The sequence below is a fragment of the Photinus pyralis genome, unplaced genomic scaffold (assembly GCF_008802855.1).
Source record: "Photinus pyralis isolate 1611_PpyrPB1 unplaced genomic scaffold, Ppyr1.3 Ppyr1.4_LG7, whole genome shotgun sequence".
Taxonomy (NCBI): domain Eukaryota; kingdom Metazoa; phylum Arthropoda; class Insecta; order Coleoptera; family Lampyridae; genus Photinus; species Photinus pyralis.
The window spans coordinates 38058371-38074786 of NW_022170738.1; the positions used below are offsets into that span (position 1 = coordinate 38058371).

The window sequence follows — 16416 nt, forward strand, 5'->3', positions numbered from 1 at the left end:
GCAATCCCAACTCGACATGCTCAGTGAATGGTATTCCAAATGGCGAATCAAGATTAATCAAGCCAAATCAGTTCAAGTCACTTTTACCCAACGCAGAGAAATCTGTCCGGCCGTATCAATCAACGGTTCTCCCATACCTGTAAACACTGTAGTAAAATACTTAGGACTCCATTTAGACCAACGACTGACGTGGCAGAAACACATCCAAACGAAAAGGAAGCAGTTGGATCACAAAATCAAACAAATGTACTGGCTCATGGGACGTAAATCTAAACATTCTCTCAGAAATAAACTCCTGCTGTACAAAACCATGGTGAAACCCATCTGGTCTTACGGTATCCAGCTTTGGGGCTGTGCCAAACCCACTCGTTTAAAACCAATCCAAGCGTTCCAAAACAAAACACTCCGACCAATCGTTAACGCTCCATGGTACGTTAGCAACTTCATACTCCATCAAGACCTCCAAATTCCATATGTCACGGACGTAATCACCACTGTCTCTGCCGCTTACCAACAACGAATTACAGGTAATCCAAACGTCCTCATAGAAATCCTCTACAGGGATGGACCACCCATCAGAAGATTAAACAAAACCTGGCCTGCTGACCTACCCCCGTAACACTAAGTGATAGTGAACTAAAAGGTGAATTGTCAGTGGACACTTCCCCTTCCAAGTCAAAGTCATATATCACATTTACTTAATACTCAAAATGAAGTAGATTGTAAATTTGCAATAAAGATTAAAAAAAAAAGATATAGAGGCAAAAATAAGAAATTGACATCTATTGGAAAATGTGTCTAATAATATTTAATATTAACTAAAAACAACCCCTTTATTCTTCCTCGTAAACTGTACACTGTCATTGACAAAAGTAATGATCGCCGAATAGGTAAATCCTGCAGCATACCGAACCAACATTTGGATATATTGTGCAACTTGGAAATGCGAACTAACAAATTAAAAAACCGACGGAGTCCGATGTGATAGGCTTGTTGATTGCTTATGCTGCAGAGTTTACCTATTAGGCGATCATTACATTTGTCAATGACCGTACACACAAACAAGTTGAAATTTTCAGCAAAATTCACCCATTAAATAGAAAGAAAAACTGTAAAAGAAACTCGCTCTGCCATTTAATGGGTTAGATAATCATCACCCCCTTATCGCATCTCGAAAATAGTACATACTATCAAGCTGAAACTTTTGCATTATAAGTGTATAAAAAATTTCTAAACACAAAAGCTAGTTGTCAGGTAAACTCCTGACTTGACTTTCCGACTACCTTTAATAGTCGTTGCAATTATCTTTGGCCATAGTATAACATTTAGAAAATGCCCTTTAGCGCCTTTATTTTGAACCCGACGAAAGTGTAGAAGCTTTTTTTGTAGACCTCATCAAGACATATCTTTTTTATAATTGACATTTTTCACTCTGATGCTTACTTTTAGAGAAAAATGAAATTTAGAGAAGTAAAATAAATAGTTTAACTTTTCAATTCAAAACTTCTCAAAAACAAAGGAACTCACAAAAAAATTGTAATGAACTTTTTTGTAGGGTTTTTAAGAAGCCATTTTGGCCAGTGTATGTGAACAAAATTTAAAAAAAATTTTTCAAGCCGTTATGACTTTTAAAATTTTGACACCCTCAACAACCTTGAAGATGGTTACGGATCAACACCAAAATAGGACGTTTTCGATTCCCCATACCACCCTATATGCATCCCAAATATAAGTTATAAGATTGAGAAAGTCTGATGTAATGCAATACCAGCATATGATTGATTAATAAATTATGAATCATAGAAATAAATAAAATAGAAACTAAAAAACAGAATTGTAATAAAAAAACGTGTATTCATTTTTTACAATTATTTTAATTCCTTTTTTAATTTATGTAATTTTAAGCTTATTAAGTAAATATTTAAAAATTTCGCGGCACCCATATGAAGTGCTTGCGGCACCCCAAGGTGCCACGGCACCCACTTTGAGAACCACTGCTCTAAAGTTTCAACAACCGTAATCAACCAACCCTGCTGCAATTCGTTATTCAATGGTGAAAATAATACTGATTGATTTCCCAGGTGCGAATTTCCGATTCGATGACCTTTCAAAGCTGCGAAAGCTCGACAGAAAAATCTTCGAGGCCAAAGAAGTGGAAAACGATGAGATAATCAGATCGGCGGATGCCGTAAAATTGCTTTATGGAGTAATAAGTTAATGCGACAGAAGCCCGCTGCTAAATGTGGGCGGCAGTATTTTTAAAAATTCAATTACTACGTTGTTTTTTTTTTCAACTTGAGAGCAGTGCAATGCATATTTTGGGTCGCATGCGCCAAAGATAAATTGTGGAAGTCACGGTTACTGTGTCGTCTCGACGCTCAGCTCGGTGTTGGCGCTTGTGTAGGTAACGTCGTCGGCGGTCTCATCTGATGCGCCGGATTTACGTACGCCAGCCAATGTCAAAGGCTCTTTCTCTAATGGCCCGCTTCCTCTTACTTTTTGACTTTTTGTTCGCAAAGTGCATGTGACCGAAAGTTTGAGATGAGCGAACTTCTTAAAAATAACGTGCGAGTTTCGAAATGAACGTCTCAGAAAATGCAACACTCCTCTACGAGGAGACCCAAAACATCGCCAACAAAAGTTTGTTGGATGATAACACAACTTACTGCGATCTTGTAACTTTCTCCGTGAGTTACAGAAGTGTACATGGCTATTTAAGCATATTAGTGTGCGTGTTTGGGTCAATCGCGAACATTCTGAATATTTGCGTACTCAGCAGGAGGGAAATGAGATCTCCGACGAATGCCATTTTGACAGGTTTAGCGGTTGCAGATTTACTGGTAATGCTCGAGTACATTCCGTTTTCTTGCCACGTGTACTTCGATCCAAACGCGAGGTACACAGCAAGCTACTTTTCGTACGGTTGGGCCATCTTTATGGCCTTTCACGCTCTCTTTGCACAAGTTTGCCATTTTATCTCAATTTGCTTAACGGTAGTGCTAGCGATTTGGCGATACATAATAATCTCAAGTTCCCAAAGTAATCGGGAATGGTGCAATGCATATCGAACTAAAGTCACCATCATCCTCACCTACTTACTGTGTCCACTAGTGTGCTTGCCCCTATTCGTGTCCCTAAAAATCACCGAGCAAGTAAAATCAGTCAGCGAACTTGGAAGAATAATACAACAAAATGAACTGCCAACGTACGCGGGGGAGAAACACAACGCCACCCTTTACGTGTTGGACTACGGCCACTTCAAAGAGATCAGCTTTTGGGTTTACGGAGTAGTAATTAAACTGGTCCCTTGCATTCTCCTCACCATACTTTCCCAGCGAATTATCTCCGCGTTACTAGAAACGAAACGGAGAAGGAGAAATTTACTAGGTCAGAACGCGATGAATCTAAAATTAACGGCAGAAGTGAACGTCCCGAAAACCTTACGGCACAACAAGGAGCAACAGACCGATCGGACCACAAGAATGCTGTTAGCGGTTTTATTTCTATTCCTCATCACCGAATTTCCGCAGGCAATCCTCGGACTTCTCAGCGTCTCCATCGGGTCCAAATTTGAAAGGCAATGCTACAATCCACTAGGTGAGAGCTTTCGTATTTAAATTATTAGCTTGTGGGCCCACCAATTACTACGAAGATAAGTTTCAGTATTCATGCTAAACCGGGTAGTGGTAGATCCGTATACAATTTCGGGCGAATTAGATTTTCGTGGTCAATAGGTTTAAATACCGATATTAGGTTCAACGGGCACAGTAGTTCGGAATAATTGGGTATTTGGGGATTCAAGGATTGAATCCCATCTTAAGTTGTAGAAACCCTTTGACGATTCACAAGTAATTGTTACACTCAGCACGTGCTGATGTAGGGGTTCTTGAAACTGTAATAGAGGGAAACTAATATTATTTACATAACATCAATCTTTCCGTATATGCAAATGTTCGAATCGCTAATATGGGAAACTGATATAATGTAGAGTCGTATGGTACCACTATCCAGATTTCAAGATATTCATATTTTAAGAAAATTCCACGCAATCCCACTTTTAACAGTTCTTAAGGGGTTGGACAACGCTTTATCTGTCCTTAGGAAGGTTTAGGGTGTTAAGTTAAACTTTGCTATCCAAAAGACACCTTTTAATGCCGCTTCAAGACAATTTAAGGTTTATGAAGGTTTTTAAAAACCAAAAGCTTTATGAGTACGTAAAAACTTTTTTATTATACCTGAATCACAATCTCCGTTTTAAACACTCAAATGCGTGCGAAAAAAGGCCTTTAAAACACACGTGCTTTAAAGTTGCTAAGTAACGATACTTCAAGTAGGTATGACTTTTGAAACTGTGATTTGGGCGAAATAAAAAATCTTCCTAAGTCGCTTTCTGTAAATGCAGAACATTTCTTTGGCTTGTACCTATCCTTTGGTTGAAGCTTTCACAAACGCGCGTAATTTAGGGTATGCTTCCAAATCTGTTCCACTTTTTAATCGCAGCATTGTTAAAGTTTTGAATGAATGCACCAAAATATAGAAGATTTAAATACCTTTGACATTTCCTTCATATATGCCAGCATTATGGATGCATTTAAGACTGTATTCGTAAGTAACTTCCTATTCATCCATGGAAACAACTTTTCATATTCTTTATAATAGGCTTTACTGGAGTTGGATTTTACACCTACCAACGTTTGTTTAGATTTTACAACAATCGATTTAATGGACGGTGTATTATCCTTTTCAACGGAAATCGTTTTATTCACAAAGACGACGATTTTTATAAGCAAACGTCAAGTGACATTTCCATGGCAATCGTGAAATTACGAACACCCAGCCCACTTAATTAGACATGTATTCGAGTATAACGTCAATATGATTTCATTGAATTTCCTACTTTTAAATTATACTGCAGGTATAATAAAAAATACTATAAGATACACGTGTATAATTGGTCTTTAAAGCACTTGCAACGTTAAAGGCACTCCGCTTTGCGTCGTGCCCTTAAACTCGTTGCGCGTGCTTTAAAGACTTGATTATACACTTGTATCTTATTATACTATTTATAGCCTTTAAACTACTTGTAGAAACTTTCAAAGGCTTTCAGTTTTTATAGGTTTTATTGGTATAGAAGTCGAACATTTTCTCTTAGAGTATTTTTTCTCCTTTTAGTGGTGTAAAGCTACCACATTAGGAGCCTTTAAAGGTCCTTAAGAGTCTTTAAAGACTTTTAACAATTTTTAAGGGTATTTTGTATAGCATGCTAAAGACATTTTACGAGGATAAAAGTATCAAAAAAATGTAGGAGCAAATTAATTTCTGGTCACCAGTGGCGTGCCGTATTCCAGTGGCGCATCAAGCTTAGGTTTTTTTAATGCAACACCCCCTATTTTATTAAAGGTGTGAGAAGTACTTCAAGAGTAGGTACTTATTTTTTTATGTCACATATTATACCCTTCACTTTAACGATTTTAATTTGTTAAAATTTCAAATGACCCCCCTCACCCCCTAATCAAATTTATTTATTATTTATTTATGCCTCTAGATAGCTGAAGCTAGAAAATTTCTACTGATAGCAAAAAACCACACATTGCATAGGAAAATATCAGAGAAAACATAAGCCGAAATGATAATAATGATAATTTTTAGAAAAAACGCTATTTTCCGAACCCAAATCCGCCATTTTTAATTTGATGGTTGACATGATGTTTATTAAAAAGTGTTGGGCAGATTTAAGACTACTAAATGTGACAATGATAGGCGAACAATGGGGTTAGCAAATCTAACTTAAAATAAATGTTCGAAATGACGACCCTCCTGTTGCTGGCATAACCGCAACCTGGGCTTCCTGGTTTTTTTGGTACCAGTAGAGATTTGCCGAGCTACAATTTGTTTAGAAAAGATCCCTCAAAAATGTTCTTGTTTCGAGAAAATACCTAAAAAATGATGTGAAAGTGGAAGAGATCTTAGTCTGTTCTTTAATTCAATACTAAACCGCCGTGCCGACGCCGCGCGTCGGTGCGATTTAGTTTCTTTGAAAAAACTAAATTCGAAAACGGTCAAATTTTGAGGTTATAATAGTGAAATCGTTAAAGTTATGGTTTAAAATTTATAAAAAGTAAATACTCTTCAGGTACTAATTCTTCAATAAAAAAGTTTGAAAATGAATAATCTAACGAGTTTGAATAATGTAAATAATTAAAAAAAATAAAATTGTAGCTCAGAACAATTGAAAGAAGAGTTTGAATACCTAATCGCAAAATCAAGAATTTGGTTTATGAATTTAAAGAAGCATAATAATGTGAGAAGTAGAAAAATCGAAGGATTTCGATGAAATGGCAAAATTTGAAGTACAACCTGGAAAACTTAGATTTAGCACGGTCTCAAAGTTTTCACTGTTTCATACGAGCTTTTAAAAGACTGTAAACATCTTTCAGAGAATTTGAGATCGGTTACGGTCCTTTAAGGGGATTTATTGGTATTCAAGGGTATTTAAAATCCTTCTTGAGTTACCATATCTTCTCTTAATGTGTTTTTTTGTAAAGGTGGTGCCCTCGCATCAAAGGACGTTAGAGCCCTTAATAGGCAATTAAAAGCACTAATGATATTTAAGTGTGTTTAATTAATATACGAAACTCGAAGAGATTTTTACGAGCTCTAAGCGTTATTAAAAAATCGCTTCGAAATTGTTTTTACTAATTTTTATTGAGAAAATGATGTTATTGATTATATTTGACGGTCTACTTGGTGCAATGACCACCGTAACAACTCTTATGAATTAAGTGTGGCGAAAATGTCTGTCAACACAATTTACCGAACGGTCTCTAAAGGGAGATAATTTGCTTCAAAGCTCTCCCTGAATGATTTTGAGTGCTGTGTACTCGCATTCCTAATTTACATTCAAAACAAGAATTTGTGTTTGTTTTCAGCTCACGAAATTTTAATACTACGACAAAAAAATTATATAAATTTCACGTTCCACGAACTCTCGGGAAATATTGTGTGCAAATAAATAGCCAAGCGACGCTACATTACGATTTTTCCGCATTGTAGCAAACTGCAGTATACTAAACCGGTCAGAAACCTCAATTATTCCAAATCGGAGAATCTTACATTCTTTTACGACTGCAGACTTAGGAGTAGCACGTACGTTTTATATATTTAACTTTATTAGGCGAAACAAAAGGAATTTGAAATTTAAAAGTAGCATCTTAGCTTAAACAGACTCAAAAGTACAATACCTATACATTTTTTTACAGTCTGTCGGTCTTATTTTGCTAATTAATGCCAGAATTGGTTTAAATTCTTTGATTCAATACAATTATTTAAAGTACAAGTATTTAAAACCATTACATGCTGAGAAATTTAATTAATTTAATTAATTAATTATTGTAATTTAAACTCTTTCTATGGATTCTTGAATTATACTTTTTACTTTTTGAAAATATTATGGACTTTCAAGCTCCTTAAATCTGTTTTCTGCACTGCTTTTTTTTTCAAAATCCGACACCCGCGCGACCCACTAGCTCAGGGATGATACACAAAGGGACATAGAGACTTACCAGTTGCTAATTTTTCTAAGAAGATCGGATTTCAATTGTGTAACAAAACTAAAATTTTCTTCCACTCACGCAGAAATGTTCGTTCCACTCCACTGTTTTTTTTCAAATTGAACACATCTTTGACTTTTTGATGTCATATTGACCTTAACTTTTTCTGATCTTTATCAAATTGATAAGTGTTTAAATGTACTGTAATTTTTACTAATTTTTGCCCTTACCCTTTTGGATGAAATTGCTTCTCCACAAGAGGAGATATGGAAGAGGAACAAGGTAAATAAGGTGGTTAGATTAAACGTGCGAATCTTCAATTATTGTTTTGAACTTCCAGTTTGTTATTCACGCCTTTGCCAATCACACTGAACAAATTTTAATTGCTATTATTCAGAGCTGGGCAGTATTCGATTTTGTAAATACTTTTTAGTATTCAAATCCTTTAAAGTATTCAAATACTTTGTAATTAAATACTTTTATGGAAGCAGTATTTGTATTTGTAACTCAAATACTTTCACAAATATTTAGTATTCGAATACTTCGCATAGTATTTGAATACTTAACCTTCCTTTTTTACCAAAAATCGACTACACCAAAATTTCTCGGGAAAACACTTTTTCTTATTAATTTTGGTGCGTAGAATCCAAAACTATTCGTACTTTTTCGATCAGACTTCTCAATCAAAAGTTATAGACTAGAAACCAATTTCGAAAAAAAATTCAAAGGGCTGTAACTTTTGAACTAGTAGTCCAATCTTGGAACTGTGTGAAATTATGGATTCTACAGGCCACATTCTATAAGAAAATTTTTTTTCCGGGTCGATCTGAGACAATTTTTTTTCGGGCCTCAAAAAAAGGCAGTGTAAAACCTTCCTTTTTTACCAAAAATCGACTGCACCAAAATTTCTCGGGAAAACAATTTTTCTTATTAATTTTGGTGCGTAGAATCCAAAACAATTCGTACTTTTTCGATCAGACTTCTCAATCAAAAGTTATAGACTAGAAACCAATTCGAAAGAAAATTCAAAGGGCTGTAACTTTTGAACTAGTAGCCCAATCTTGGAACTGTTTGAAATTATGGATTCTACAGGCCACGTTCTATAAGAAAATTTCTTTTCCGGGTCGATCTGAGACAATTTTTTTTTCGGAGCAAAAAAAAGGCAGTGTATAACCTTCCTTTTTTCCAAAAATCGACTGCACCAAAATTTCTCGGGAAAACACTTTTCCTTATTAATTTTGGTGCGTAGAATCCAAAACAATTCGTACTTTTTCGATCAGACTTCTCAATAAAAAGTTATAGACTAGAAACCAATGTCGAAAAAAAATTCAAAGGGCTGTAACTTTTGAACTAGTAGTCCAATCTTGGAACTGTTTGAAATTATGGATTCTACAGGCCACATTCTATAAGAACATTTTTTTCCGGGTCGATCTGAGACAATTTTTTTTTCGGGCCTCAAAAAAGGCAGTGTACAACCTTCCTTTTTTACCAAAAATCGACTGCACCAAAATTTCTCGGAAAAACCCTTTTTCTTATTAATTTTGGTGCGTAGAATTCAAAACAATTCGTACTTTTTCGATCAGACTTCTCATTCAAGTTATGGACTAGAAACCAATTTCGAAAGAAAATTCAAAGGGCTGTAACTTTTGAGCTAGTAGTCCAATCTTGGAACTGTTTTAAATTATGGATTCTACGGGCCAAATTCTATAAGAAAATGTTTTTCCCCGGTCGATCTCAGACATTTTTTTTCCGGGCTCAAAAAAAGGCAGTATGAAAGTATTCGAATACATTCTAAAGTATTTGAATACTTATTTTTTTAAGTATTTGAATACTTTTCAATGTATCTGTATCTAGTATTCGCTTGTGCTGGACGTAAAAGTATTTAGTATTCAAATACCTTTGATTTGTGTAAAGTATTTACTTTTTAGTATTCAAATACTTTTTGAAAGTATTCTGCCCAGCTCTGCTATTATTTAACAACAAACTAGACGTTTTAAAGGTTGCATGAGATCACAACCGTATAGGTAAAAGGCCCCATACACGGTACGATCGATCTGTCCGATCCGTCGTTTCAGACCGATCGAAACGACGAATCGATAGTGTATGTCAAGATTGTTAACGATTTACTTCATCGAATTGGATATCGGACATCGCAACAAAAACGCATGCAATCGTGAATATCGTAACGATGAATCGACAGTGTATGGCTCATTGCGATCAACGATTCGAGAGGGCACGTATGACTTCTTAAATTATTTAATCACGATGGTTCGGTTGTAAGCGATCGATCGTAACGACTAATCGTTTCGTGTGTGAGTGGTAAGCTTTGGGCGATCTATTGTCACGATATCGCTTCAGATCGATCGTGACGACGGATCGTTTCGTGTATGGGGCCCTTAACTTATTTGCACGACGACGGACTAAATGCAATTAACCAGTTATCTACGCGACCCTGACAGATTACAAAATTGTGGAAAATAAAATGTTCAGTCTACAAAATGCATTGTGAAAACCAAACAATAAGACCTTTCAGATTCTGGTGATAGAAAAAATTCTCCCAATTTTTCAGATATTTCTGATTCCTCAATTCTGCCAATAGTTTTGAGTTCTTTCGATTCTTTGGTTTATCGACTTTATTCAAATTGCTTAAATTTTGATCATTTATTATTCAATAAGTTCCCATTGATGCCTTTTTCTTCTGACATATATAATTGAAAAAGCCATCTGCATGGAGTTGAGCTTTAATAAGTTGTCGTTCTCCCTCTCTTTAGTTTGGATGATAAAAAAATCCACTTCGTACCCTAATGAAAGCATTTAGCAACAGTAAAAACTATTTGTATTCAAGTGCAACTTGGAGCGTCCTTTTATTCAAATGACGTTCTCAAAATTAAGCTGTGCTAACGTTGTTTTATAATTACAAAACCACTAGATTTTTTAATTGTAAATATAGGGCAAGGTTAACGAAGTTACTCCCTTTAGAACCCAACCCACAAAAAATATGTGTGTTGAAACATAACGTTTTAGTTAGACCTGTTTGCCATTTGCGTTTGATCTTCGTTTAAAACGAAATCAGGCACATTTCTTGTAATTAAATAATAACATCGTTTGTACATTTCTCAATTAATTAAGATAACAAGAGCGGAAAATGATAAATTAAAGATAATTTGGGCAATTTCCCTTTAAACAAAAGCCCGAAGATTCACAATTAAGTTTCTTCTCAATTAGTTGGTGCATGCTTGCTTGCAGAATGACCTTTCCCTAAAATTAATTTGAAATACAATCCTCGTACTCCTCCTCAACAAGTAGAGTAAAGGGGACTAAGTTGGCGTGATAAAAACCACTTCAAGTGGATTATTTTTAACTACTTACGAAATTCAAATTTATTCAATGCTTTAGCGAGAGGGGTTGCGAAGTGATGCTTTAATTACTTAAACAAGTTACATATTGATTTTAGTACGAAACGAATTATGAACGATGAAATAACAGGGGTTGAAATTTTTTTTCCTAGACAAACATTTAGCGGACAGAGATCTCGTTTTCTAATTTTGTTTTCCTTCCAGGGGCGTTTGTGTTGTAGAATGTGTACAAATCATAATATTATACTTTACAGGATCAGACAACCGAGAAAATTTTTAATTTGAACGTTTCGTGAAGTTCTAAAATTTATTTTATGGTAGGGTAGGCTGGCAACGAAAACAGAATACATTACCACAAATACATCAAACCGAAAGCTCTCCTGCAGGATTTATAAGATAACTTTCGGGTCGGTAGGTACGTATTTCAGTTTGGAATTAAACTTACTAACTTTCATTTTAAGAGTATGATACCAAACTGAAAGAGATTGAAAATGACAAATTAATTTAAAACCCTAATTGTTAGAATATGAGAAATGATTTATGAAATTCTGTTTTAATACGTGGATGTGTAACGTAGATCAGTATAGATTGGGTTGAATATAATATACACGGGACTAAATCCTTCTTAATTAAGGTTGTAAGTGAATATTGTGTAGAAGGTTTAAGGTAATTTTCGGAATAAGGCAGAATGCGTAAAGTATATTGGCACATGGCAAACTGCAGCATTCGCAAATTATCCTTAATTGTTATTTATAATCAAGATATACACCTAGTCCAATAAAGGGAAACCAGCCCCATTTAAATAGCTATAAGATAATTAGGTGTTTTATAGATATTTTAAACTATAAGACACCGTGTTAACTTCACGATTTTTTATAGCCCTGAAGCATATTTTATCCGAATTCGTCTTGTATTAATATTTTATCATGGGAGAAAAATGTTGCTCAAGATTGCCGTAGGTGGTAACCATGGTAATAGAATCAACAACATTAGGTATGAAAAATTAAGCAGGGCACTACGACTTTAAATGAATCTTAAAAATAGTTTAAAATGTCAGTGTTATAAAATAATAATAACAGTTCTTATATAAAGAAGTTGAGCTGTAACGGTAACGGTTACATTTAGGTATAGGTACTTTGTAAGGGGATAATGGATTTTTAAGATATTTAATTAACAAATAAGTAATGAGAGCTCGGTAATGGGCAAAGTACGATATGTAAAACCATTAGCAAATTTCGTAACAGCAAATTCTCTTGAAATGTAGGTATAAGGATGAATAAACAAAGGCACTTTTGCTATATTGGCATGGGGTGGCAAGTTTTTAGTAAAAGAAAGTATTGGGGCATTATTGAAAAATAGAATTAAGCTCAATACGAAATGGTGTATGAAAATCAATTACCGAAAGATGCCAATACTTATTTCCCAAAATGTTTGCTGAGTTGCTGCCTTCAACTTTAGGATAGTTTTAGTTAGTTATTGATTTACTTATCGTTCGGTAAAGTGATTGGAAAGTTGTCGATCGTTGTAGCGAATAATTAAGGATTAGTCTAACTACCTCCTTGTTGTAATATCACAAGGTATAGTCGCTTCGCCCCTATAGGGCATTCCCAATTACAATTTCGGGGCAGAAAACCGAAATCAGTGGAATGTTTGTTTAAATTTGGTATTTACGGAGATTTTGTGTGGAGAACCAGGAGAAACGAAAATATTTTTTATTAAATTTACTTACAGAGGGAGAACAATTTTCGAATAACCAACCCTCTCATGGAAACACCCTGTGTACTATTGCCATATATTATAGTATACTCATGTTTTATGCACGGAGAGCGGCCTCGTGCTTAGAAATTTCCAAGTAGAGTCAATTTTCTTTAAAAGCTCCGTATCAAGTTTCCCTTTGAAGGAAAAACATCAAAATAATATTTCGATCCCACACCGTTTTAGCTAGTAAACATCCAAGAAAGCGTGTAAGCGGATACAAACAAATTTTGTGTATTAAGGCAACATTCACTACACCGAAATTGTAACGTTCAATATTCATAACAGGTTTTCCTTTTATATTACGAAAACCCTTTTTTTACGTTATAAAGTATCCCTGAGCCTGACTCTAGAAATGTATTTCATTTCCGAGGAGTAACATTAAACTGTTTGCCAATATGAAATCCAATCCTTAACACTTTCTCTTGTGAAATCGAAGAATCTTGCAACGTGTTCCAGATCATATTTCGCAAAATCTGCTACAAAAAATTCAGAAATTCTCAAAGGTTTCATAAATAAACGTAATCTACGGCGATTTGCGAAAAGCTGATCCAATTTATCTTATAATGGGATCAGACCTACCCTAGATTAGCTTTTGTGTTTCATGAGTAGTTGCCAGGTACCGTTTTCATTTGAAAGATTGCGCTTAGCAGATTTCGACGTCGTTGCCAAGCTAAGTAGCGTAACTGAAACGGAATTGGATAGCGAAGATCGTAAAATCTCAGATGGATAGTTACAAAAATCCTGGAATCAATTCGGGTAGTTAATAAAATAAAATTGATCCGGAGGACAATAAAAAAAGTGATTTTCTAAATACGACCAAAATTACAGAAAGATGGGACAATACGTCACAAACCATTTCATTACTCTTGGCATTGAAACTTTGGGGCCTTGGGGCGAAGAAACTATCACTAATTCGCCAGATTGGTCAGAAGATTCGAGGAGCTACCAATGAAGCTTGTTCTACAGCCTTTATCACACAACGAATAAGTATTGCTGTATCTACAACGGCATAATGCAGCGACAATTCTGGGTAGCATTTCTTTTTCTGATTCTAGTTTAGAACAGATTTTTTAGGCCTTAGTTAATTATTTTAGTATTTAAAGTGGAATCCATTTGGAAATTTAATAAAACTGAAAGTTCGTCACCACATTCCTTCGATCCACTTACCATACAAATCTGTTACATGCAATGCATTTCTACAGACCGGTTCGTTTAACGATATTATGACTATGCTAAACAAACATCCGTTGCAAATTGTTAAAGATACTTTATACAATTCAAAATTAAATTACATCAACGTACAGTTTTCGGTAAAAACGGTGGAATGGGTGTTTTCTTTAGATCACACGCCTTTAGAAAAAGCTCCCTCTAAAAAAATTGAAAACTGGATCGCTTTTAAGATGATACAGTTGAACCACTCTGGTACAAAATTTCCTCTCGGTGTATGGATCTTTCTATTTTAAACGCGATTTAAGCGTCCCTGAATTGGAACGAAGACCGCTTTATAACGGAGTGTTTATTCGTTCACAATTTAGAAAATAGTGCTTTACTTGTAACTCGGGGGAGAATGCAACAGCGGGGAGCCCAGTAAAAGGAAAATTTAATGAACCTCTCCCTACAATTATCATTATCACCATGAGACCATTCGTATACTCATATAAAAAGTCTTCGTGTACTTGGGGGTATTCCAACCTCCAGACCCGCTCCCGATCGTGGTGCTACGTTCGATTTTACCAAAAACTCTAATTAAAGTGGTCAGGCAGACGATTTTGGGGGAGGACGCAACAGCAATAACCACCAGTAAAAGGAAAATTCCGTGACCCTTTCCCTACAATCATCATTATCATCATGAAAGCACTCATGTAAATAAAGACATCGTCTGCTGGGGGGTATTCCATACCCTGCAGACCCCTCGGTGCTACCTTCGATAACGAAAACTGTAATGAAGGTGGGTTAGGCAGGCGCTTTTGGTGGAGAATGCAACACCTGCGGGTCTGAGGGTTACGGAAATCCCTCCAGGAAAAGGAAAATTCATCGACCCTTTGCCTACAATTATCATATGGAATAACCCTCAGACTCCTCGGTGCTATGTTCGATGACGTTTTTACCGAAAACTGTAATGAAAGGGGTCAGACAGACAGGTTTGGGGGAGGTCTAGGAGGTATGTGGAATACCACCCAGTAAATGAAAAATTCTATAACCCTTGCACTACTACAATCATCATTGTTACCATGAGACTATTAATATACTCATACAAATACAGTCTTCCTGTGCTGGGACATGGATACTAAGATATGATAACATCTCAAAAAGTCAAACTTTTCACTTTAACCCTGTTACAAAATCCGTGTACTGTCGCAATTTATCACATTTTTGCTAAGTTGGTTTCCTATTTTTTGTGACGGTTTCATCTGGATTCATATTTGAATTTTTTGTTATGTAAATCCTGTTTTCCTATTTTAATTTCATTTGCGAATGTCAGGGCGGTACATTATATTAATGAAGTTATTGTTGATTTACGTGCGCCATCTTTCACGCTTTTTGTGTCAAAATAAATCCCCTAGAAAGTAACAGAATTCGTGTTATTGTTCCATTACGATCTAGAAATACCATCAACGGAGTTTTTTACTTACGAATGTAACTTCCACTAATATAAATCGCTTTCGAAGTCAATGAAAGGGTTCTAAATTCAATTCTCATTCGGACAAATAAATTATTAACCGAACCAATCCTCGCATAAAGTGATTTATGAAAATGCTTACATTTTCGTATGAAACACACGGTTCTATAAACCACTACAGAAAACTAAGCCTGATAGGTACGTTTAGAATTTAGCAATTGCTGGTGCAACTAAAATGCAACAATTGAATAACAAATGTGTTTACCGATAAATTTCCGTTAAAAAACGAAACTAAGTATTTATTGGGGTAAACAAATTGGAAGGATGCTCTCGCGTGACTTGAGTAGATAAAGTTCCTAAACTAAAAACATCCGTATTGGAGATTTATGTTCTGGTCTCTACTTATTTTTGGCTGGCGTTATAAAAGTAATTGTGATAAAATCAACGAAGATGCTGCATAATCTGCTCCTTTTCAATTTCATACTTGAATTTACTAGCCAGTTCGCGAACTTATCACTTTCTCACATTGCCGGATTCAATAATTATTTTTCAACTAAATTGATTGAGAAATCCTGTTTCTGAAAACGTTATAAATATAAAACAAACATTTGAGAAATTGATCGTATTTCGATGAATATCCTGAAAGATGCCATTTCGCAAATCCTTTCTGTTATTTTCAGTGTAGAAACTGGATTGCAACTGAGTTGCAATAAGGGGTTGTCCACCCCTTACTCGTGTTATATAAATTGAATTTGATACTGCAAAATTAGTTTGTTTCTGCAAAGTAATTCGTTGATGCATAGGTAACTCTAATATGACTTTTACGTTAATCATTAGAATTCTCTTCTTACCTGAAAATCATGAAACTTTCTTTTTTAAATTGTTTGCCTGCTTATGCTTACGAAATTTCGAAAAATCAATATATTGACAAGATAATAATAAATCTCATTTCCACGCCTCTTTAGGTACATTTTGCTCATTTACAATTTTTTAAATGAATATTTGAAATGACCCCTATCTCGTGACCACGTTTCTTTGTAATTATCCATCCTATAGAAATTTTCTGGATTCTGGATCCCGTTAGGTCAAGGTTCGTATGCATGTTTGTGAGGTAGGAATGGATAATGGCCCA

General features: G+C 35.3%; 1 protein-coding gene across 1 annotated transcript in view; it reads left to right on the forward strand.

Annotated features, from left to right (window-relative positions):
• Nucleotides 1-2397: 2397 nt before the first annotated feature.
• Nucleotides 2398-16416, forward strand: part of LOC116175819 (sex peptide receptor-like) — an 89791-nt gene continuing 75772 nt past the window's right edge. The window contains exon 1 of the mRNA XM_031494128.1: nt 2398-3597. Coding sequence (XP_031349988.1) covers nt 2580-3597 — 1018 coding nt within the window. The 5' untranslated portion in view covers nt 2398-2579. The remainder of the gene's footprint in view (nt 3598-16416) is intronic.